At 38.0% G+C, this 25,934-nt stretch overlaps 1 protein-coding gene across 1 annotated transcript in view; it reads right to left on the bottom strand.

Moving 5' to 3' along the window:
• LOC127660553 (rho-associated protein kinase 2-like) overlaps window positions 1-25,934 on the bottom strand; it is a 64,560-nt gene that overhangs the window by 13,637 nt on the left and 24,989 nt on the right. Inside the window, exons 3-24 of the mRNA XM_052150872.1 lie at window positions 24,043-24,143; window positions 20,352-20,489; window positions 19,898-20,158; window positions 17,440-17,584; window positions 17,202-17,340; window positions 16,590-16,681; window positions 16,266-16,425; window positions 16,023-16,086; window positions 15,074-15,085; window positions 14,639-14,767; window positions 14,249-14,476; window positions 13,274-13,520; window positions 12,832-12,938; window positions 11,620-11,779; window positions 10,775-10,935; window positions 10,513-10,697; window positions 7,902-7,971; window positions 7,673-7,776; window positions 6,847-7,033; window positions 5,891-5,984; window positions 5,420-5,514; window positions 2,966-3,157 (exon numbers count right to left, since the gene is read on the bottom strand). Of these exons, the coding sequence (XP_052006832.1) occupies window positions 2,966-3,157; window positions 5,420-5,514; window positions 5,891-5,984; window positions 6,847-7,033; window positions 7,673-7,776; window positions 7,902-7,971; window positions 10,513-10,697; window positions 10,775-10,935; window positions 11,620-11,779; window positions 12,832-12,938; window positions 13,274-13,520; window positions 14,249-14,476; window positions 14,639-14,767; window positions 15,074-15,085; window positions 16,023-16,086; window positions 16,266-16,425; window positions 16,590-16,681; window positions 17,202-17,340; window positions 17,440-17,584; window positions 19,898-20,158; window positions 20,352-20,489; window positions 24,043-24,143 (3,071 nt within the window). The remainder of the gene's footprint in view (window positions 1-2,965; window positions 3,158-5,419; window positions 5,515-5,890; window positions 5,985-6,846; window positions 7,034-7,672; window positions 7,777-7,901; window positions 7,972-10,512; window positions 10,698-10,774; window positions 10,936-11,619; window positions 11,780-12,831; window positions 12,939-13,273; window positions 13,521-14,248; window positions 14,477-14,638; window positions 14,768-15,073; window positions 15,086-16,022; window positions 16,087-16,265; window positions 16,426-16,589; window positions 16,682-17,201; window positions 17,341-17,439; window positions 17,585-19,897; window positions 20,159-20,351; window positions 20,490-24,042; window positions 24,144-25,934) is intronic.

Genomic DNA, 25,934 nt, shown 5'->3' with positions numbered 1-25,934 from the left:
TGCTTCATTTAAAATTCTGCGAGCTTGAGCTTTACAAATTTTAAAGGATATAAAATTAGCCGTTGAAGGCTGTTTATTAAAAAGTCTTTCCGCCTTTTTCCGTGCCCCGATAGCTTTTTTACACTGCTCGTTAAACCAGGGGTTAGCTTTACAGTGCGATTTAGAGGATGTCTTTGGAATTGTTTCATTTGCAATATCAATTAACTGTTCAGTAAAAGTTTCTATAGAGTCCTGATTGTCTTGAGTTGCTGAAATACATTTTTCATAACACATCATTTCGAAAGAAGGCCAATTTGCTTTTTTAAGTTGCCATCTTGAAGGTCTTTGCTGGACATCCGATTGAGGAAATGAGGTAATAAGTGGAAAGTGGTCACTCCCACATAAATCGTCCCAGACCCGCCATGTACAATCTAAAAAGATTTCAGCACAATCAATTGCAGAATACATGCCATGACCTGGATGAAGGTAGGTTTTGGTTCCATCATTTAGTAAACAAGTCATTATTATGTATAAAATCCTCCATTCTCTTTCCTTTAGCATCACATCGATCTTCTCCCCATAAAGGATTATGGCTATTAAAATCACCCATAAGTATAAATGGAGTCGGCAATTGTGCTACAAGTTTGTCCAATTCTTTCAATGTAATAACTTCGCTGGGAGGTATGTAGATAGAGCATAATGTAATGACTCTATGAAAGGTGATACGTACTGCTACTGCCTGTATTTGGGTATCCAGTACAATGTGACTGTGAATAATATCCTTTTTAACCAAAATGGCAGACCCACCAGAAGGTCTTTGTGCGTTTGGTCCATAAACATTAAACAGTCTAAAATTTTTAACAGTCAGGGGATCATTTGGAGATAAGTGAGTCTCTTGAATACAATAGGCAAGGGGGTTCAAAACAGAAGTTAAACGTTGCAGCTCTGCAAAATTAGCTTTTAAACCCCGACAATTCCACTGGACTAAAAGATCACTCATCTTCAAGTGGGAAGGATAGGTACAAGTCCTTTATTCTTACACTTAGGGGAGAGACTACGACTTGACTAGTCATAGTTTCTGACATTTCGACATCTTTTGGGTTGTCATGTTTTGAAGTTCTGTTTTTATCTTGGTTTGGTAGTCGAGTTACTGAATTTTGAGATTTCTTTTTCTCTCTGGGTTCTCTTTGTTCCAACTGGGTATCTTGAGTCGGATTAGTTTGGATACATACATTCTTGCTTTTTGTGGAGATGAATTCTTATTACTACTAATAACTTGAGGTTTGTCTGTAGAAATCCAAGTCAGTTCCGTCTGAGTACTAATTTCTCGTATATTTGGTTTGACCACAGCAGAGTAGGATCTATTCAGCGTGAAGGCAGGGAGACTTTCAACAAGTTTTCGGGCTTCAGGATAGCTCACCTTCTTTGTATGTTTAATTTTTTGTATTTCCTTCTCTTTAATCCAAGCAGGGCATTTCTTTGATGAGGCTGCATGGTCACCAAGACAGTTTTTACATTTAGCGGAATTAGTACAGTTTGTTTCATGGTCATCCTTATTTTTGCATCCAGCAGAACCATGACCAAATTTCTGACATTTAAAACATCTCAACGGGTTTGGTATGTAGATATCTACAGTGACACTTAGGTATCCTATTTGAATTCTCTCTGGCGGGAGAGGTCTGTGAAAAGTCAGAATGTATGTTCCTGTTGGAATTATTTGTCCATCTTTTTTGATATTTATTCTTTTGACATCAATCACACCTAGATGATTCAGTTCTGAGGTTATGTCAGCTTCATCCATGTCTTGCAGTTCTCTGGTGCGGATCACTCCTTTGCTATTATTCAGAGAAGGGTGACAGAATGCTCTCATAGTGACTCCAGCCAGTTTTGTTGCTCGTAATAAGTTCTCTGAGTTTGCTTTCCGAAGCACTCCACCAAAATTTGTCCCGATCGCAGCTTTTTAATATCCTTGACTGTTCCTGCTATTCCTGTGATTCCTTTCTGAATAGCAAAAGGAGACAGTTTAGTGAGAGGGCTGTCAACTGATAGAGACTCAAGTAAAATAAATCTTTGCCAACTTCCTTCTTTTGAAGAAAAAAGGTTAGTGGTTAGTTCGACTTCCAAGTCTTGTTCCAGTATCCGTTTTTTGGTATTTTGTTTATTTGCCATGTTTAGAAAGAATAAATTAATCATCTCTGCTCCTCACCCACCTCGGAGTCCTACAAGGGGATGTACAGTGCCGTGGGAATCCACCGGATGCACACCACGGATAGAGAAATGATATACTTGAGCATATAAATACAAGATTTATACTACTCAATTGACCCTACGCCAGTGCCTTCTGGAAGAGGTGAAAACTAAATAGTTGGTTGTAATTCTGAACCAAGTCCAGGGCAAATCCTGACAAGCCGATTGATTGGAATGGGCCATTCCAACCTCTCGTCTGAATGAAGTAGGAGCCAAAGTGATGTGTTGGATATATGGCGGCCGCAGCAGGCCAAAATCCTCAAGCACCAGGATCTCTTCCTCCACTGACACGAGTCACAACTCACGGCATACAAGTTGCCCCATTTGTCGCCTCTTACGATCAGCAAGGGGGTGCTAGGGACCTATTCTACCCCGGGTCCCCACGGGGACTATGCAAGGTAAAAGAAAATATGACCCAGGCCATATTAAATACAAATGAATCTGCAACAAGTGAAAGTGGATGGGGATCAGGGACCTTCCAAGCTGCCAAAATTATGAAAACTCACCATAGAAGTATCATAAAAAGTGATAAACATGGTTGCCGACCACAGTGTTTTGTGCAGTGAATTGGATGCGTAAGATACCTATCAAATTTAATTTCGTACCATAACAATTATGGTATTAAATTCACTTGATATTCATGGTCTATTATGGTACACTTGATGTCCAATGTATAATCTGGGTACTGTAGCAAAAGAAATTCCACTAGATCTACGGGAATAGTGATTAGTGATCATACCGCTTGCATGTCATTGATTTCTCTCTGGTATTTGACGATGGTGCTGTTGAGTTTCTCCCTCTCTGAACGAAGCTCCAGCTGCAACTTCCTGTTCTCTTTCTCCTTTCTCCTCACATCTGTATCATTTCCACGACGACTGCCGCCGCCACGGACCTCCTTCCTGTTCATAATCTCTGCCAACTTGTTCACGGCCTGAATAAAACAGTGAAAACTGAGAAAATATTGGAAATAACATACTTAAATTGACCAATAGAATTGCCAAATGGAAAAATTTGTGTCAATTACGGTTGCAACTAACAATTATTTTGACAATTGACCTAACAATTATTAGAATGATTATTCGACTATTCGGCGATTATTGCAACGATTAATCGATTTTTCAGCTTGTGCCCTGACTTAAAAGGTTGCATTAAATGTGCTTACTAACAATAATGAGAAAATCATCTTTTAAAAATACCTCTAAATGACATTCAATGAATTAAAGGAAAAGATACTTTTTATTAAGATTAAATCAGTAAAACATTTACTGTAAAAAAAACACTATTGCTATAAAGAGTTTTTGTCTTTTCCATTTAAAATGGTCTAAAATTCTTAAAACAAGATACATTTACTTGAGAAGCAACATAGAAGGTTTTTAGACTTGCTTTAAGTGTATTTTGTATCCAAGTGTATTTTTTCACTTGGTTATTCTTCTGCGAGTGCAGTAAAGACAAAATATACTTATATTCAACATCTATTCTCTAAAAGCAATTCTAAATATCTTATATTCATCTTCTCAGGTGAATGCATCTTTTTGTTTTAAAGGATTTTAAGATATTTTAAAATATTAGTATTTTTTATATTATATTCAACATTCTCAGAAACAATTTTTCCTTCTGCAGAATACCTGCTAAAGAAAATGTACATTATTTTAAAGGAGTTTTAGATTTTATATTGGAAAACAAGCCAAACCGAATCAAAAATGTATTTTGTTGCAGTGTATAATGGGGCGAAGACTAACCTCTCTCACCTTTCTTTTCACTTCAATCCATATTTAACTCACAAAAAACAAACTCTCTCTCATTAATAAAGCTGCGTATTGCCAATTTTCTTCACAATAAGAAATGCCCAGTGACACATATAGTCACGAGCATCACGTTATATAATCTAGCTGCATTAAGCGTGCACGCTTGAGGGACGAGCATCCCTGCGACTGGGTGTGCATCAGCCGGGTGCAGTTTCAATCTCTCCCATTTATATCGAGATACTTTGCGCAACTCATAGAACAGGCACTGACCGCACAGAGAAATTACAGTTTTGGAGTTTGCAGTTATTTACATGATCTGCTTCCTTATTTTTTGGACTTTAGTAAAGCTATAATGCATTAAATATAACTGCATTAAAGATGTAATGCCGGGGTGTTTGCTTTAAAGACGCTAAAGCAAGTCTTGCTTAAACGGAGCGGCATCTCCGGCTCCACTTATAATGATAATAATAATGTTTTTATAGTGCATTTCAAGGACAAAAACAGAGATCAACATACAAAGTAGTTTTAAGCAAGTAAGCAAGCAATCTAACAAGCATAAAATATAAAAACATGAAAATGGAGACATGTACAATACAATACAGAGATAATAATTGTTTGAAGAACAATCAGAGAGAAAAACATAGTTTAAATACATGACTTGAGAAACTCAAATCTTAAAGGTCGGGAGCGATGTAGATTCACGAAGGTTTTGGGGCAATTTTTCCAAAGCTTTGGTGCAGTAATACTGAAAGCCCTACCACAAACATTAGACAGTCTAAACTTAGGTATGACAAGCACGTTTCCAGAACTAGATCTAAGAGTGCAGATGGGAAAATAAGGATGCATTGGTTCTGTCAAATATGAGAGTGCTAATCCATGAAAGGCCTTACAGGCTAAAACAAGAATTTTGAACTGTATGCGACAGTACAGTTTGTGAAGGATAGGAGTGATGTGAGCTGATTTCTTATTATGTGCAAGAGATTCACAGATTTGCACAAGTTGTAAGTGGTGAAGTGCTTTAGTGGGTGAACCTGCAAACAAAGAATAACAATAAACTAAACGAGAGGTATGAAAGTATGGATGACAGTTTCAGCATCTTTAAGGTTACGGTTGCCAGGAAATAGGTGGGCAATATTGTGGAACCCTTATCCCACAAATAAAGTGCTTCTGTATTTTCCTATTTGGTATTTTTGTATAATTCCCTCATCCTTTGCAATCTACATAACCTGAAGCTGTTTGTAAATGTTATAGTGCATCTGGACTGAGCTGTTTTCTTCCTCTCGTGCGCCATCATTAGAGTTTCATATGATCTCATGTTCCGTTAAATGACATCAAAGGAATATTCGACAACTTAATTTTTTCCCCACAATTTTTTTATTGCTGATAACTTCGACTAATCATTTCAGCCCTAGTTTCAATGACTTCATGCTTGCCATAGTATGGTGTACCTGTGTTTTGAGAGTTCTCTCTGACTGCAGCTGTTTCTCAAGGGCAAGTTTTACTTGCGTAATGGACTGCTCTTCATTCTTCAGATTTTGCAGGTCTGAAAAGAAAAAGAAAATCAGTAATAATAGGCACAATAAACCACAGTAACTTCACCGTGAATGTGAATGCTGTTATTCACTTAGAAACAGGAGTTTTAGCAAAATCACCAACAGGTTTCATCTGATTATCATGAGTTGCTATGGATTATATGGGGGTTGTGATTGGACATACAGTGGGGTCCAAAAGCCTGAGACCACATAAAAAATTTGTGATTCAAAATGTAATGGGAGTTTTAGAATTGCCCTAACATTATGACATTAAATAAAGACAAAACAATATAAGGTCAAGAAATTCATGTAAATTTTTTAATTCCAGTTTTCAACTAAATTGCCACCAAAATTTCACTAGTGGTCTCAAACATCTGTGAAACTCACAGTCTTGTGCCTCTTTTAGCTTGTTGTTGTGTTCTTCCTTCTCATTGGCCAGGTTCGCCACATCAGTAGTTAATGTGCGATTAGCTTCCTCTAACTGTACAGGAGACAGAATAATACAGACTCAAAAACATCACCAAGTTCTCATCTAAATTAATACCAATAGACTAAGGGGGCTTTCACACTAGCACTTTTGGTGCGCACCCCGGTTCGAATGACGTCAGAGTTCGGTTCGTTTGGATGATGTGAACGCTGTCTTCCGAACTCGGGTGCACACCCGCAAACCGTACTCGGGTCCGCTTAAAAAGGTGGTCTGGGGTACGGTTCATGTGAACTCCAGTACGGTTCGCTGCAGATATGAACGCAATCGAACCAAACCGCGGAAGTGAACCGCTATTGATGACGTATAATGTGGTCGTCAGTCTCACACGCGTCACTTTCAAAATGAGCGGAAAGAGTTTACTTTCGTGCGTGCGTGTGTATACACTTACCTTGACGAAAAGCGGGATTGACGCACACGCACTGCAAGCAGAGAGATGATTTCTGCTTGCCTTCGCAAAAATTGTCTTCGGCGGACAGCCCGCTGTCTTTTGAACGATTTCAGTATTTTACGATTTCGCAAGTGTGTTTCTGTATCTTGATGTTGAAAACAAAACCAAAGGTTAAAAAAAAGAACAACAAATGTGAACCGAGCAAGTCTATTCATTGAATTTTGACGCCTTTTCATTTCGCGGTTATCAAGCAACACGATTACGCACCAGCTGCAGCTTGATGACGCAAGCGTACCGCGGTTCGGATACAAATATATAATGTGAACACAGTCCATCGGGGGCAGGGGGGAGGGGGGAGCAATCGAACTCGGGTTCGGAACAGGCAATCGAACCAAGTGTGAAAGCCCCCTAAACGTGGTCTCTGCAACATTAGCTAAGAGCTGGTACTAGAAGTGGCATGTAACTCACTAAGGTGATGGTGGTATCTTTTTCAGCAAGCTCCTGCCTGTGTCTGGCCATCATCTCTTTGATCTCCAGCTCCTTCATGATCTTCTCCTTCTCCAGGTCAGAATACTGCTCCTCCGCAATAGAGCGTGCCAGCTGCTCAGAGTCAGCTTTCGTAAGTGTTATCTCCAACTGAGCCGCAAGAGAATCCCTGAGAAAGAGAGAGAGAGAATTCAGAGAAATTCATATGAAAAAATTTTGATTGACTTTTTAAAGGAGCAATATGTAGCAATGACATCAAGCATTTAAAATGGTTACTGCAGACCAAATTCTAAATATTGGAGAGAGTTGTCTCCCCCCCCCCTCCCCAGACTTGAAGCTCACGTGTTGCCAGGTTGAGGACACGCAACGGGAACGAGCAAACTGACAATGGCAAGCGACGAGCCTTACACTAATTGATCAGCTAAATGTATACGTTTGCAATGTTTTTATTGTTTGCCATTTATAAACCAGCTCATGTGGATTTCTTTATAACTCTGTCAATGTTATCTAGATGTATTGCTGGCTCCCATGGCTGCAGCGTGCTGTGTTTGCCCACTAACTTGTTTCAAATCTGGCAACCCGTGGTGTCAAAACACTATTGGGATAAGCCAGTATTTCAACTTAGCATGTTTCCTAAATCTCTGATAACATATTATGATAATGTTATGCTTTAGTACAGTAAATATATTACATATTGCACCTTTTTAATTATTTCCATAACTTTTTCAGACCTGAAAGTCACCGTTTTAATTCCCTCAAATTTCCATGACCATGGACACACATATACATGCATGCACACACATCTCACCTCTCCTCCTGTAGCTCCTGTAGACTCTGCTGCATGTCTTTATAGAGTTTATTCTTCTCTTCACACTCTTCCTTCAGCTCCCGCACCTGTGTCTTATACAGAGTCTTGTGTGTGTGTGTGTGTGTGTGTGAGGGAGAGAGAGAGAGAGAGAGCGAGAGAGAGAGAGAGTCTCTTTAGATCTTAAAAGTGTTTTTGATTTGTTACAGGAGTTTAAGTTTGGAGCTCTTACAGAGAAATACTGCTCTGCCTCCAACTGATCCTGCAATTCTTTCATCTGTCCATCAGAGTCCTGACGCTCCCTACACACACAGAAGATGGAAAACTATATTAGAAGTGTATATTCATTATTCAACATACAAGCAATTTACATTTTTTGGAAAAAAGGAATAAAGATGGTTCTCACGCACACACTGAAAATTAGGGCTGCATGATTTGGGGAAAATTTCATATTGTGATTATTGAGGTTAATATTGCGATATGCGATTACGATATAATAAACAAATGGTATCATGAGTCAACTTGCTTGGTTATCAAGGAAAATGCACAGATAGATTACTGATAATGCTGAAATGTGTATTTTTCAACTCAAACAAACAAACAAGCAACAACAAATATAAATGCACAGTGTTTTCAAATGAAAATATTTACAAAATTAAATATCTTTGCATTACTGCAAACTTATTTTCTCAATATTACACCTGAATAAAGTAGAACAATAAATATGAACGATTGTCCAAACAAACAGGGACATTCAAGCAAGATGTAACATGAACTTTGTATAAACTCTTTTGAAAAGGAAACTGGATATAAAAGTGTGGTTCGCCCAAACCACTAAAACTGTTGTTGTTGTGTATATATATATATATATATATATGTATATATATATGTATATATATATATATATATATATATATATATATATATATATTAGGGCTGTCAATCGATTACATTTTTTAATCAAATTAATTACATGGTGTCCCGATTAATTAATCGATTAATCACATATACAAATATTTGCTGAGAAAGCCCCTCATATAACAATAATTCAATATATAATGATGAAATATATATATATATATATATATATATATATATATATATATAATATTATATATAAATAAAAAATATTCATATATTCAAATATTTATAATTAAAATGCATTACATTCTTGTGGCAGAAGAGTTGATCATGGATAAGACCATTCAAAATGCGGCTGTAATGTATTGTTTATTACCATATTATTGATCATAAGTCAATCATTGGCATACGGTTCACAGCAATCCATTTCACAAGTGAATTTGTCAATCAGTTGGAGATTTATTATGAGGGCCTGTTTAAGGACCCGTCAATGTACACCTGCGTCAGACATTTTTTTAATTTTTTTTAGAAACAAGCCAGGGGTACACATAGTATCTACAATACTACAGATATATTTTACAATCATGCCAAGACATTATATTCATTACATAGTGCAATGGTTTTCAATGCTTTGGAATTGTTTGAGGTACAAAGAGTATTTAAATAATATTTTAAGTCTTTACAAAAAAGTGCAAATAGGGGCTTTATAGACATAAATGTACACGTATGTATAAAACAACTTGGCAAGAAAAATAAACAGATTAATCAGAAAATATTAACTTAAGTTATAAAAACTGTGAAAACCAAATAAAACGTCTTTATAAAGCAAAGAAAAACAAGTTAAATTAGAGGTACGTACAAACAAACAACATTTTCTCCAAAACACTACAGCGTGGACACATTCCCAAAAAACGTGAGGGACAGATTAATCTACAGCATTACAGAAGGAGCAAAGTGGATCTATTTAAGGGAGCATGTTTCTTAAATAATGATTGTCTGGGTAAAAACGGTGTAACAGTTTAAAGCACACCTCCTTAACCTTGTTGGTAATTAAATATTTGTGAGGTAAAGACCATACGACCTGCGTCAGATATGTTTGCGTCACGTCTCGGGTGTGTTGCGTCATAAAAGTAAAATGTTTAGGTCACTGTGTCAAGTTAAATATATATGTTTTGTTCACTGTAATAAACTGTGCATTGCTCACACAGCTGAAATTTCACTTACTGCCCTCTGGAGTAAACAGGTGTTACTACAAGCGTGAATCTCTCAGGAAAGCATTGCGATTAAATGCGTAAATTTTTTGTAAAATGAATCGCACGTTAACAACGCGTTAAATCGACAGCCCTAATATATTATTTATATATATGTATATATATATGCACACACAAACAAACACACACACATTTTATTGTTGTTGTAATTTACTGTTATTTTTCACATAAGATTGATCTTATGATGATCTCATCAATGATGCAACGCGTTGCAAGCTGCAGACTGGGTCTCTTCCGCGACTGGTTGAAGTGGCTCTGACCGCACCGAGAATGACGATTTTGGAGTTTGTGTTTATTTACATGTCACACTCCCGTATTATATTAACTTTAATTATTGATGAAATAAAGACATATCGCCAAGCTGTGATCCAGTTCAGTGTCGGTCTGGTCAGCATCCACCTTCACTTGATTTCCATGCTGAACACCGGAAACTCAAATGACCACACGTGCCACTCCCTAAACTGAGACTGACTGGTCATCTTTTTAATAGCGGTGTAGAAAATGGGCAAACAGCTCTCAGAGAGAATGGGCTGTCACGTCCACACATGCACTTATTTATTTAATAAAATCGCAGCATTTGCCATCATATTCGCACAGGCTGACATCGCGATTGCGATATGATTAATCGTGCAGCACTACTGAAGATACAGGTTTGTTATATGGTAATGAATGTTACACGAATGCATATGTATGTGTTCACGTGTTGCATACTTGCGCAGTTCCATGTTCTGTTTCTCCATGCTCCTTTTGATGTCTAGCAGATGGTTGGTCTCTTGTTTGAGTTGTTTTTCCGATGTCCGCAGAACGCTGAGCTGCTGGCTCTGCACCTTCAGGTCATTCTGAGTCAAACTGCGTTTCTGAACTTCCTGCTCAATCTTCAGAGTCAGATTCTTCACCTACAGAAGAATGACAGAGAATGTGTAATTAAAGAACAAACATTAAACAGTGTTAAGCACGCACACATGATACACACCTCTTCAGTGAGTCTCTCCTTGTGTCGTCGCAGTTCCTCGAGTTTCTGCAGTGACTGTTTGTAGTCGCAGTCAAGCATGGAGCTTTTCTTCTCCAGTTCTAACACCCTGTTTTCCACACGCTGCTTAGAAGAACGTTCCTCCTGTAGCTTCTGTTCTAGATCTATACAAAGACAGGGTTCAAAATTAATGTTCTGGGTTCAATACAATTTAAGCTAAATCGACAGCATTTGTGGCATAATGTTTACCACAAAAAATTATTTCAACTCATTCCTCCATTTCTTTAAAAAAAGCAAAAATCTGGGTTACAGTGAGACACTTACAATGGAAGTGAACGTGGTCAATTTTTTGAGGGTTTAAACACAGATATTTGAAGCTTCTAATTTCATAAAAGCACTTGTGTATTATTTGAGCAGTAAAGTCATTTTAATAATCACTTTACAATCGTTTTAGTGTTTGTTGACATTATATCTGCATGGTAATGTTGTAAAATTGGCAATAACTTTACACGGAAAAGGTTTGCAAGTGATTTTATCACACTAAAATCATGTTTACATGGATTTAATTTATGTCTTGTGGTTATACTTTTGAAAAAGTGAGTATTTTAATGTAAAAATATTGGTCCCTATTCACTTCCATTTTTTTAAAGAAAAGGAGGAACGAGTCGAAATACATTTTTGTGGTTATCAACATTATGCCACAATTGTTTTCACTTGTTTGAAACCCGGAACATTCCTTTAACATTCACAAGCACCAAATGTGAGACAAAACTGTCTCTTTCTTTGGCCAGTAACATGTTAACAAGTACTAAACATGTACTAAATGCATAAAATGTAATATCTCATACCCTTCACAGCCTCAGACTTTGCTCCTTCAATGGATTCGCTGATCTTGTTCTTGTCGGCAAGTCGCGCTTTTGTTGCCTTGTGTGCTGCCTCCTCCTGCTCCAAACCCTGCTGCAACACCTTCAGCTTATAGGTCATGTCAATCTCCTTATTGCTCTTCTCCTATTGGACAGTCACAAAGAGGGAGAGGAAAATTAAGGGCCTGGCATACTCACGGCGAAGGGCTTCTTCGTTCTTCGCTCACAGCCAAAAAGAAGCTCGAAACAGCTTAGAAAACACATACTGTTTGCGAACATTCAGATACCGGACATGCTGCTGAGGCAGGCGTTTGGAGGAGCAAATATGAGGAAGCACAAGATCACATGTAAAACATCAACTAATGTGACATAATATGTCATCAATGACTATATTCCTCATTCTAGGAGTATAATTTACATGAGATCAGTAAAAGAAGCCATTTAACCACTCAAAGATGATTTCAAGTAATATATTTGAAGAAGATAATGTGTAATTTGTCAGGTTTACATTCTGAATTCATGCTATGCACCAGTTACACTCTGTTATTGTAATTTATGACACGGATACTACTGCAAAGATGGGTGTATGGAAGATTGATAATGAGCAGAATAATGACGTCTTACTTTAGGCAGATGTGTGAATGACTTTCGGCTGAATATGGCACATGGGCGAAGCAACATTTTAAACAGTGAATGGGCACTTAAGAGTATTTGAGTAGATTTGATTCCTTTTGTAGACTAATACATTTTAGCATGAATTGTATAGCATCCAGCTATAGGCAAGTTTGCACCAGCTCGCTAATTACTCTACATGCCGGTGTGTTCATGTTGACCGATTTTGACTGACTAAAGAACATAAACAAAATTTGCAAAAAGTAGGTGGAGCTCCAGGTCACACCTAGTGATGAGGACCAATGGCAGTAAGGTGTTTAGCAGCCAAAATGCAGTATTACAGTAAGTTTTGTGCTGACCTTAATTTTGGCCAGTAAGTTCAAAATTATGTCACACCCGTTAGTTTTTCCATTTTGTGCAAAATATTCCCCTTTAGAATGCGTGACTGGACTTAAATTATGATTAACGTGCCCTGAGAGGAAAGAAATTATGTTTGAATTTGAAGATGTACAGGCATCCAATGTATGCTCGAAATAACGTCTGGAATGTCTCTACAACAATGGAAATGAGTGTGTGTTTGTTTACCTTCTCCAGGTCTGTGAGTTTCTCCTGAAGTTGCCTCTTCTCTGTCTCAGCTTTAGACAGGGCTTGCCTCACTTGTTTCACTTCTTTCTCCAAACCAGAGATTCGTGCTACAAACAGATAGGGAATGTGGAAATATTGTTAAGTCTGAACCTTGAATACTGCTTCAGGTCCAAAGAGGCACTGGCACACTGGAGTCATTTGTTTGTGAATCGGTCAAAACTAGTCACGCTTTATTTTAGTTTTTCCTATGCAGCCAGTGAAGATAAGGTAAATAAAGATGCTTTGTCTTAGCATTATTTGGTACCCTCTGTTTTGATCTCATCACATCCAATTCAGGCCACAAGCTCACAACTTGGATAAAATATGATATCATTTAGGGAAGAGTCTTGTGCGATGCATGAAACACTGTTAAGGCAAAGAGAGATGTTCATAGTAGTCTTACCCTGCAAATCAGAGATGGTCTCAGATCCCTGTGTGTGCTCACGTTTCTCTGAGTCCAGTGCGGCCTGCAGGCTGATGTTCTCCCTCTCCAGTGTGAGCTTGCTGTTCTCCAGCATGCAGTATTTATCCTGCAGTTCCCTCACGTGAGCATCCAGCTGCTGCAGCTGTTTAGAGCTCTCCGACTGAGTTTTCCGCAGACGTGCGGCCGCATCAGACTCTGCTCGCAGCAATGCATTTGCCTCATCAAGCTGCCAGAGAGAGAGAGACACAAGTTGTAAACAAAACTGTTAAGGATCCCAGTTCTGATTCCAGGCACAACAATCCATGAACTTGAATTAGATCATACATCACGCAATTGAGCAAGACACTTCACCACATGTTGTTCCTGGAAGATTGTCCCTGCAATTATGTGCATCCAAGTTCAAGTAACAGACTTTTGCATTTAACTGCACTGATCTGACTCAAGGCCTGTTGCGACTAAAAGTTCAGAAGTATAAAATATTCACAAATATTATATATTAGCGTCTGAATGAAAAATAACAGATCACTGCAGTAATATTTCAGATTTCGTTTAATAGGGCAGAGATGCATTATTTGTTTTAAAATATTGTTGCGCTTGTTTTTCATGCCAGAATTTCAACAGATCATGAAGTTCTCTCTATTTCAAGCTTTGTGCTAACCAACAAAACCAAAAAACTCCTTCCTTCAAAGATCTTTAACAGCAGTTTAACAATAATTAACACCTTCTTTTAAGCCATAGTAATTTGTGAATCTCATGAAATTTCTGGGTGTGAAAAAGTTTAAGCGCTAATAAATCCATTCAATCAAACTGATGAAGGCAATCTGGTGTCTTAAAAAAATAATAAAGGATAAACCAGCTCAGATAATCTGCCTGACATTTTTTTCTGGTCTGAATGATGTAGAGATGTCTGCAGTGTGTCCAAGATGTGATGTCACATTCCACACTCAAACACACCTGTTTCTGCAGGTGGATGTTCTTCTCGTTAGAGATGTGCGAGTTCTGGTTTTTCTTCTTCATTTCATCCAGTTGATCTCTCAGGCTGCTCACTTCATTCTCTAGGCAGCGTTTGCGGTCAGCTTCACTCTCGGCTCTGCGGTGACTCTCTACGCTCTTGTGCTGCAGCAGGGCTTTCTCTCTCTCCAGCTGTCTCAGAGAGGTCTCCAATGCTTTTCTGCTATTTATCTACAAACACATATGCAAACACATATTTTAAAATGGATGGTTCCCTTTTAAGAGCGTTTCCCCTTTTCCACAACATGGCTCGGGGCTGGTGCAAATTCTTGAACCATTCCACGCATTTCCACCACAGAAAAGGCAGTTTAGGGGCGGAGGTGTAATACTCACCTCTTCATCCAGATCTTTGGCAACCTTTTCCAGGCGGCTGAAGTTGCTTCTGTATTTTTGCTCCATTTCATCTTTGGCCTGCATTTCATTACTAAGCTGCTCTTCCAGAGAGTGAAGTTTCTTCTGCAGCTGAGCGGAAAATAACACATAATAAATAACTCTAATATCCTCACAGGAGATTACCACAGCCAGTTGAAACATTAATTTCTTTAAACAAGTGAACTTCTGCACTCAAACTATTAATCTCTTAATCAAACATTATGTATTTAGCAGAACTATCTGAGCAGGGCTCTAGGGTGTGGGTGTGTGTGTGTGTGTGTGCGCGAACGTGAGCTGATTGAAGTGGGTAAACCCCAGTAAAATTAAACCTACTCTAAAATAAAAATGGTGTGATATGGTGTATTAAGAAGAGAGAGAGAGAGTAGTAGCACTTACAGCTAAATTGTCCTGTGGGGAAAACAAGAAAGAAAAGAACAGTTACAAGGAAGTAAACAGATGTTAAGAACAACTAATCAGTTTATTTCTGATGTTACAACAGCTTCAGTTGTTTTCAGAGTCTGATATGAAGCCTTTAACCGGTCAACTGAGGGACTTTTGTATATAGTATTATGTAACAGCTCATAACATGAAATCCAGTCTCTAAAGAGACTTAAAGGGATAGTTCACTCAAAATTAATTTTCTCATGATATAGTCACCGTCATGCCATCCCAGATGTGAATGACTTTTTCTTCTGCTGAGCAGAAACGAAGGTTTTTAGAAGAATATCATAGCTTTGTTGGTCCATACAATGCAAGTTAATGGTGGCCAGAACTTTGAAGGTTCAAAAAGCAAATAAAGGCAGCATAAAAGTCACCCACACGACTCCAGTGATTAAAACTATGTCTTAAGAAGCAATGTGATAGATGTGGGTGAGAAGAAGATAAATATTTAAGTCATGTTTTACTATAAATTCTCCTCCCTGCCCAGTAATTGACGATATGCACAAAGTAAGCGAATTACCCCCCAAAAATAAGTGAAAGCGAAAGTGGAGATTTATAGTAAAAAAAAAAGGACTAAATATTGATTTGTTTCTCACCCACACATATCGTATCACTTCTAAAGACATAGATTCAACCACTGGAGTTGTTTGGTTTACTTTTATGCTACCTTTATGTGATTTGTGTACCTTCAAAGTTCTGGTCACCATTCACTTGAATTGTATGGACCTACAGAGCTGAAATATTCTTCTAAAAATCTTTGTGTTCAGCAAAACAAAGAAAGTCATACACATTTGGGATGCATGAGGGTGAGTAAATGTCGAGGGAATTTTCATTTTTGGGCGAACTATCTTTTTAAGCATAGATCAAATAATTTAAATCCGTATGGTGTGTACTTGTGTCGTACCTCTATCTTGCTGGATGTGGGATGATCATTTTTCATTGCTGAACTGTTAACATCATTCAACAACCTGCAACAAACACATATCCGATAATCTATGACAAAATACACAGGATAAACAAAAAACTAGCATATAGCAGCACATTTCCTTAATGTCACTTATGGGATCAATAAGGTGAATCCATCCATTCATCCATCATCTTTTCACTGTGTTAATAGTGTTCTGGGAGGAATGTAGAATAATCTTACTGGTCTTCTTTAAAGTAGGTGAAGCCCACAAAGGGCAGCTGATTGCCAACGAAGGCTTTGGGAGTTGGAAAGGTCTCCACTTCTCCTTTATCATCTTCTATCTCATCGAAATTACTGGTGTCTATGTCACTGCTCAACTCTGGAACCACAGGGGCAGCAGCTAGAGTAAGAATGAAAAAACAGCAAGATTTACTATATACTAGGTGCATACACTGTATAACAGCAGAGTTCTCATTGCTCAGAAATGTTAACATCCTGTTGAGATCTCTTTGGTTTAACACCAGTTGGCAAACACTTGGAATATGAGGTGTGTGTTTTACTCACTCTCTCTAATGGTGCTGAATGTCCACTGGTCGTTTTTGAAGAAAGGATGTCTTTTAATTTCTTCTATGCCACAACGACCCAGGCGAACCCCTCTATGAAATGGAACACATCCACAGACACAAATACACACTGTAAAACTGGTGTGAATTCTAAAAAAAGATGAGTCTGAGAACTCTTGTGCAGGTAGAAAGTGGTATTTTCTCATTTATTTATTTTTGAATGACTAATTATGTTGTCAGCAAAAAATAATTTTGTGCGAGTCAGAATTTATTAGAATTTGGTAGAGCCTTTGCTTTAATTACAGCATGCACTTGAGTTGGCACAAATTCCACAAGTTTGTGCAAAACCTGATTATCCATCTTGTGTGCTTCAATGGAAGCAAGGAAATCTGACCTTTAATACAAAGATGTAAACAAGGTCAATGTTACAATCTTACAACTATTAAGTGACTGAAAATCTTATATATTTCAACATCATACAGTAACTATATTTTTTTACTTTTTATTCTTTTACTCCAGGTTAAAATAAATTGTTTTTCAATCTCAGAAATTTAGAGCCCACTGTATCTCTATCTGCACGTGCATGAATGCATGTATGCCTTTATAAGCTCACCTGTCAGTCAGAAAGGCACAAATGATGTTCTTTGCTTCTTGTGAGATGTCGACATCATCAGGGAAGTTCAGGGAGTTCTTATGATCCATAATCTTACTGTAGGTCCCCACCAGAGAATCAGCATAGAACGGTGTATCACCTTAATTCACACAAACCACAAAGCCATTTAGCCTGTTAAATAAATAATACCATAAACCCATACTTAACAGAAAAACTCACACTTATACTCCTGACTCACCTACTAGCATCTCGTAAATAAAGACTCCAACTGACCACCAGTCACACTCGCGTCCATAGTAACCATCCCCTCCTTGAGACTTGAGAACCTCTGGTGAGATATAATCAGGGGTCCCGACTGCAGTGTCACAGTGAACCATCCCCGTCTGTAATCAATCAAACAATCAATCAATAGGAGAAATCCCTGAATTCTACTTTCTGTTAAGGGTAAAGTCCACAGCAACATAATTCAAGCAGCACAATTAAATGTTTCCAAAAGCACCTTACATATTAATGTCACATCAATATTGTTTTTGAAATTAACCTGATTTGACCATGCATTCAACTCTAATAAACAACTTTATATTCTCAGCTTGTAGTGCTGCATATCGACTCTAGATGGCACAATGGCTTGTTCGTGGCACTAGACGAAAGAGAAGTCAACAGATCTGGAAATTGAGGGGGAAGATCTCTACTTCATCAGAACAGGAGTTTAATGAGGAACATATTCAAATGACAAAACTGATACCAACATCACAAGTCTGCAGCTCATAGCACATTTACTATTTGAATTACATTGTCATTCTGTGAGTACATTAACCACAGGGACAGTTCCCCTGGAACATCCCCTGTTTGTGTCTAGTTTAAAAGTGCAATGGTGGTAGCATAAGAAATTAATCAAACCTGTCACAACATAAACCATTGGGTCACAACGAGATCTTACAGTTAATGGTCAATAATAACCACATATTATATGTACAGTCTGTTCAGAAAGTATTAACATTTTGTTATGTTGCAGCCTTAAACTCAAAAGCTTTAAATTATTTATTGATGTCAATCAATATAAAAACACATATATACAAAAAAAAAGATTTTTGATAACTTTGCAAAAAAAACTGAAATATCACATTGACATAAGTATTCAGACCCTTTGCTATGACACTTGAAATTTAGCTTAGGTGCATCCCATTTCTCTTGATCATCTTTGAGATGTGTCTACACTTTGGTCAACCTGTGGCAAATTCAATTGATTGCACATGATTTGGAAAGGCATATCAGAGCAAAAACCAAGCCATGAGGTCTAAGGAACTGCCTTCAGAGCTCAGAGACAGGATTGTGTCAAGGCACAGACCTGGGGAAGGCTACAAAAATTTTTTGGCTGTATTGAAGGTTCCCAAGAGCACAGTGGCCTCCATCATTTTTAAATGGAAGCAGCTTGGAACAACCAGGAATCCTCCTAGAGCTGGCCACCCAGACAAACTGAGCAATTGGGGAGAAGGGCCTTAGTAAGAGAGGTGGCCAAGAACCCAATGGCCACTATGTTTGAGCTCCAGTGATCATGTGTGGTGACGGGGAAACTTGCAGAAGAACAACCATCACTGCAACACTCCACCAATCTGGGCTTTATGGCAGAGTGGCCAGACGGAAGCCTCTCCACAGGGCAAGACACATAAAAAACACCTAAAGGACTCGCAGACAGAAACAAGATTCTCTGGTCTGATGAAACAAAGATTGAACTGTTTGGCCTCAAATCCAAGCATCGTGTCTGGAGTAAACCAGGAAACCGCTCATCACCTACGCAATACCCTTCAAACGGTGAAGCATGGTGGTGGTGGTAGCATCATGCTGTGGGGGTGTTTTTTAGCAGTAAAATACAGAGATATCCTTAATAAAAACCAGGTCCAGAGCACTCAGGACCTCAGACTGGGCCGAAGGTTCACCTTCCAACAGGACAATGACCTTAAGCACACAGCAAAGACAATGCAAGATTGGCTTAAGGACAACTCTGTGAATGTCCTTGAGTGGCCCAGCCAGAGCCTGGACTTGAACCCAATTGAACATTTCTGTAGAGACCTGAAAATGGCTGTCGATCTAACCTGTCAGAGCTTCAGAGGATCTGCAGAGAAGAATGGTAGAAAATCCCCAAATTCAGGTGTGCAAAGCTTGTCGCATCATACCCAAAATTTCTTGCTGTAATCCCTGCCAAAGGTGCTTCAACAAAGTACTGAGTTAAGGAATGAGAGGAGGGTCGAGTCGTTCTTGGTCCGTCAAGTCCTGATGTCGAGTTTGGACAAGAACTGGAATGCACTGAAGGTATTTACTATCCAATTACACCCAGGCAAGGCTCAAAAATAACTGTGCATGAAGTTGGAAATGTATTTGGGCACACCCGACATCAAACTCATGACCTTATACTGTATATAACACCATCAGAACACAAATGTTCTAATCCAAACTTTACATGGAAATCACAATGTAATTAGCTGCTTTTAATTTCTTTACATCGTATTCAACAGAAAAATATGCAGGTTTGCTGCCATGCAATACTATGTCTCTGGCATCAGTTCCTTTTTCTTAGACAGGAGCTCTTTGTATGTGTACATATTTATGCAAACTTCTGCAATAAATGTTCAACAGCATTTCAGTTTTTGAATTTATCACAATTGCTATTGATATATTGTGGGTTATATTTCCCTTACCGCATCCATTTTCATGCAAGTCCCAAAGTCTGCGAGTTTGAGGTGTCCATAGCGGTCCAGCAGCATGTTGTCTGGTTTGACGTCTCGATGAATGAAGCCCATAGAGTGAATGGCGTCCAGAGCCAACACAACCTCAGCCGTGTAGAACTTTGCCCACTTCTCTGGTACATCGTACGTGCTTGTGAGATTAACAAGATCTCCTCCTGGCATGTATTCCATTGCCATATAAAGAGAGCGGTCATCCTGGAACGCACAGCACAGCTGACGGGCAAAAGGGAGCGGTGGCCATAAGAGAGGGAATCAAGGGAAAGGAAAAAGTGTGGGTGAAAAAAAAAAAAACAGTTACAAAATCTGCTGTATCTATTTAAAGGAATAGTTCACACAGAAATTAAAGTCGTTTCCTCCAAAGCCTGTGAGATGTGAACATGTTCATGCTGATATCCGCAAATCTCACCTGTACGACCCATGGGCTGTCTGCAAAGGCCATGATGTCACGCTCCTCCCAGAAGAAGGCTGAATCTGAGCGTTTGATCATTTCAAACTTGTTTAGCACCTTCATTGCATACACCTTCTGAGAGGCCTTATGCCTCACCTACACACACAAAAAACAAAAAAATTCAAACTACATCACAACTTCTGAGACACCCGAATTCATTGCTAAAGCCCAGTTCACACTGACACCAATTGAATTGCTAAGGTCACCAGGTGATCGTTCTGTTGGTCACTTATAGGCGTTGACAAGGAATACGCTTTCTTGCACCGTTAATTTATTATGATTAATTATATAAAAAAATAAGACTTTTTTTTTTTTTTTTTTTATTATGCCCGACTTGTTCCGTAATAAAGCATTTTCCTACCATCCGAGCAATTCGAGCGCTTTTGCGCTCAAAGACAATTGGACTGAGTACAACAGAACGCAGGGATCTTGAGACGCATTTTTCAAAGTTTCAAACTACATTTGAAGGCAGAGTACATCCAAAAATTCTCTCATAATTTACTCACCCTCATGACATTTCAAATGTGTATGACTATCTTTCTCTAGCAAAACACAAACAAAGATAAAAGATAAAACCTCTTTGGACCTTCAGATTTCTGGCCACCATTCACTTGCTTTTAAAGGACTGACAGTGATTAGATATTTTTCTAAAAATCTTTGTGTTCTGCTGAAGAAAGAAATTCACACACATCTGTGATTGCATGACGGCGAGCAAATGATGACAATTAAAATTGAGTGAACTATCCTTTTAACTTAAAACAACATCCTAAAAACACAGTGCTTTATGATGCAAGATGTGATGCATCCAAACCGAGATGCTCCAAAAGTCTCTGTCTGACGCATGAATACACAGACCAACAATTAAAAATAGCACACAGAATTAGGCCAGTAATAGGGTTATGTTCAATGACATACAAATAAAACCAACAATATTGATTTTTAAAGCCACTTTTTGTATCGTCTAATTGCTTTCCAGGTCTGCTGACACAATTTATGTACATGCTGTAATGTATTTGAACCATCTGCATTATAATATTACTTATAATGTATTATTATATTAATAATTATTTAAATTTGTATATACTAAATTATCTTTACTTTGGAGCCTTAAATATTGATTTGCAATTAATTGTGATTAATAATCTGCATATCATGTAATTAATTTGATTCAAAATGTTAATCTATAGAAAGGCGTAATATAATATAATGCAGCCATGCATAATCTTATAAATAATCAAGATATATTATTATCCATGCACGAATCAAACTAATTCAGAATATGACAATTTCTGACATGTTTTTTCATGGATCATTTTTATTATTATTATTATTATTATATCCTACAAATAATTTAAAACAGTGAAACTGCTCATTGTAATATTACTTCTCCATTGTGCCTACCTAATTCTCACATATTCTCCACTCTCTACACTGTCATTGGTTTTTGCTGCATCCTGTCACTGCTCATTTGCATAATGTTGGACTTGTCACTGGACACAGCCACATCTTGTTGCCAATGGTTTCATTGCTTTTGTGCCACCGATCACTGAAAATGAATGAATTCCGGTTGCTTTGTCGTTGCAAGTCGCTGTCAATGGGAACAAAGCTTAACACACAGAAACCAAATTTTCTACTTGGCAGGCCTTGTGCCTCACTCCCTCCCAAAAATGTAAAAATACAACAAATAAACATGCTCGCCGAGGCATTTTGCCTTTCACACAGACAAGCCACATTTAAAACCCTGTGCTTTAAGCATAACACACCTACACAGCCCATGACAGAAAACTGACAGAGGAGAATACTGGGTAATCATGTTGTTTGTGTCTGCAAGCTTGTCCAGACGCATCCCACTGCATCTCTCCTCTGTCTGTCACAAACACACATCCGGATAAACTACACAATACAAAACTACATGCAGTCTCCACTTCTTTTATATATCTGACGTACACAAATACACAAAGACCAATTTAACAAAAAAGACAGCACTGTCTGCAGTCTTCACTACATCTGCACATCCATACAGACATGTAGAGTGGCAGCACTTAATACAAAAATTTTTTTATTGCAAATAATCTCATGATTTTTTGTGGTTAAAATGATAAATCCCATTTTGCATTAAAATTGTATTGCATCTAGCTTTAATGCATTCGGTAACATTAAGCCGGCATCACACTAGCCAGTCTTTCCACTGATTTTCAAGCGTAACCTTTATTTACATAATTGGCAGCCAGTAGGTGAGTGACAGAACGTGCATTAGCATCTACCAGCGGGAGGTTGTTAATTCCTTGACCGTCAGGACTCCCTGCTGAGTTAATGGGAGAACTAGAAAAGAACATCATAATTGATAGAAAAAAAATATTCTGTAATTTTTTGCAGGGTGAACTTTTGCAGTCAAGTTACTAGTGAGCTTCTTTTACTAAAGAACCGACAAGACATCGTGTTCATCTGAACGTTTTCATTAGCAATCACACTCACAATGCACATCATCACAAACGCAGATTGTAATAGTGATTCTGTCAAAGTGTTTTTCTGCAGTTTTTCTACACAAAAATGACTAATAAAATCAGAAAGTTGAGGCAGAACAGTCTGTTTTTGTTGAACATAAATAAATGATTAACTGAAAGCTGCATATGGACATACTTCTTTTAAATGGACATCCATGGATAAATACTCACACACATTCACAAGGTAAAGTTACTCCATGAATCGCATCCTAAATCAGTCTATTTCAATTATTTAACTTGAAGCGGTACTCCTGCTCTTATTTTGCCGAGCTCCAAGTAACAGGAAACGGAGAGAAGAAAAAAATAAATAAATAAAATAAATAAATAAATAAATAAAAATCGGCAAGTGTGTCTCCGACTGAAGAGTGCCAGATCTTAGCAAAACGGTCGGTAAGTGTGATACCCTCGGCCAAAATCAAATTGTTTACAGTCTGCTTCGGTGACTCCAGCTTTAGTTCAACCAATTTGTTGCTTTGATGATAATTAAATTACACTTAAAAAGTCTTTACTCTTGATACAAGTCCCATTTGGGTTTGATTTATAAATAATTTTAGTCTTTCTACATAATTTACTGATAAACAAGCTACAGGTTGTGTGAAATCAGACAGAATTAAATAGTTGGAATATCAAATGAGGTAAATGTGTTAACTGCGGTTAACATTAAACAGCACTAAATATATTTAATCTTTATGCCATCACAAATTTGTATACACTATAAATCTTGTGCGTGAGAAAGTGTAATTAAGATGGCAATTTCACATTTGTATCTGTTCTCACCCAAAACTGATCGTATCGATTCAGAAGACATGGATTAAATAATCTGAGTCGTACGTATTACCTTTATGTTCTTTTTTGGAGCTTGAAGGTGTTGGACCCCCTTGACTTGCATTGCAAAATATATTTGATTGTGTTTCGCATAAGAAAGAAAGTCATACAAGTTTAAAATGGCATAAGGGTGAGTAAATGACGAGACAATTCTAATTTTTCTGTGAACTTTTCCTTTATTCAAAGGTAAACACCTAAAAGTGCATGTCTAATCCTGATATTTTCTCAATCTCTCTCACACACACACACACACACACACACACACACACACACACACACACACACACACACACACACACACACACACACACACGTCTCACCAGCTGAACTTCTCCGAATGCTCCTCTACCGATCACCTTCACTCGGTCAAAATCTTCGGGCTTCATCTGGATCTCCTGAATATAATCCACAACCTTCTCATCTGTACACGGAGCAAAATAACACCAAAATCAAATTTCTCCATTTGCTTTTTCATGCCAATGATAAACTACAATGTGTTCTTAAATTACCTTCCTGGTGACTTAATAGTAGTGATAAATCAGCCAGCTCAATTAATTGGCCAATATTTTGACATTTTTACATTAACGACATCAGCCTATAAACATTCCACTTGCCAGATTAACAGAAGTGTTTACTCCCAATTTGCAAATGGCAAAATAAACCAGCAACCTTGTCAAAAGATATATATAAATGTATATGCATTTTATATACTTCTGGATTATATTGGCCCTTGGCCACAACGGTTTCTATATACACACATCAGCATTGGCAAATGAAAAACCCATTTTGGTCGACAACTACTAAATAGGTTTAAACAATTAAGTTTAATTAAAACATTGCTCCATAGTCAATTTCCTCACATACTGTAAAGAAGAAAAAAAAAAACCTACAAACCTTCTCCATACTTCATGAGTGAATTCATATCAGTATGTGAAGTTTAGTTATTCATTAAAACAATCAGAGCATGTTTTAGTTTGACGTCTACATCAGACAATTACAGTGATTAAAGGTCTGTTCAGAGAGAGTTCACAGTCTGGATGAGAGGATTGTTGAGTCACACTCTCCTTTCCAAACTGCACATTATAACGGCCACATGGCCCTATGGTCTCCATGACAACAGGTAGAATCAGAAACAAAATCAGATCATTACAAATTACATTATGTTACCATGACATTAACAATGAACCACAGGGGCCTGGGTAAATCGTCAAGTAAAGACGCTGACTACCACCCCAGGAGTCGCACGTTCGAATCCAGGGTGTGGTGAGTGACTCCAGCCAGGTCTCCTGAGCGACCCAATTGGCCCGGTTGCTAGGGTGGGTAAAGACACGTTGGGTTAACCTCTTCATGGTCTCTGTTGGTGGGGTGCGTGGTGAGTTGTGCGTAGATGCCACAGAGAATAACGCGAGCCTCCACACACGCTATGTCTCCACGGTGGAGACAACTCCAGATTTGTCAACTGAGGCAGCTGAGATTCATCCTCCGCCACCCGGATTGAGGCGAGTCACTACGCCACCACAAGGACTTAGAGCGCATTGGGAATTCCAAATTGGGGAGAAAAAGGGTAGAGAAAAAAAAAACAAACAAAAAAAAACAATGAACCACAGTTGAAATGTATGAAAGACTATGGAAACATTTCAGTGTTCCCACTTTTGGCCTATGAATTTCCATGATTTTTCCATAACCCTTCTGGTCATATACAAATACCAGATAAGGATATTTACAACTTTAAATTATTAGTGGCAGACCGATAGATTGTTTTTACCAATTAGTCTGTGCCAAAAGTTGCTTTTTGGAACTATAAGTGATCGGAGAAAATATATACCGATAGTTATCAGAAGAATCAGAATCAGCTTTATTGCCAAGTATGCTTACACATACAAGGAATTTGTCTTGATGACAGCAGCTTTCAATGCACAACAATACAAAACAGCAACAAGACAAAAAAATAAAAAATAAAAAAACAAATAAAATAAAAAACAATACAGAAATATCAAAAAGAAAATAAAGTATATATATATATATACACATACACACTCACCTAAAGGATTATTAGGAACACCTGTTCAATTTCTCATTAATGCAATTATCTAATCAACCAATCACATGGCAGTTGCTTCAATGCATTTAGGGGTGTGGTCCTGGTCAAGACAATCTCCTGAACTCCAAACTGAATGTCAGAATGGGAAAGGTGATTTAAGCAATTTTGGGC

This window comes from Xyrauchen texanus, chromosome 20 (assembly GCF_025860055.1).
Source record: "Xyrauchen texanus isolate HMW12.3.18 chromosome 20, RBS_HiC_50CHRs, whole genome shotgun sequence".
NCBI lineage: Eukaryota > Metazoa > Chordata > Actinopteri > Cypriniformes > Catostomidae > Xyrauchen > Xyrauchen texanus.
This window is presented reverse-complemented; position numbering and strand designations above follow the sequence as displayed.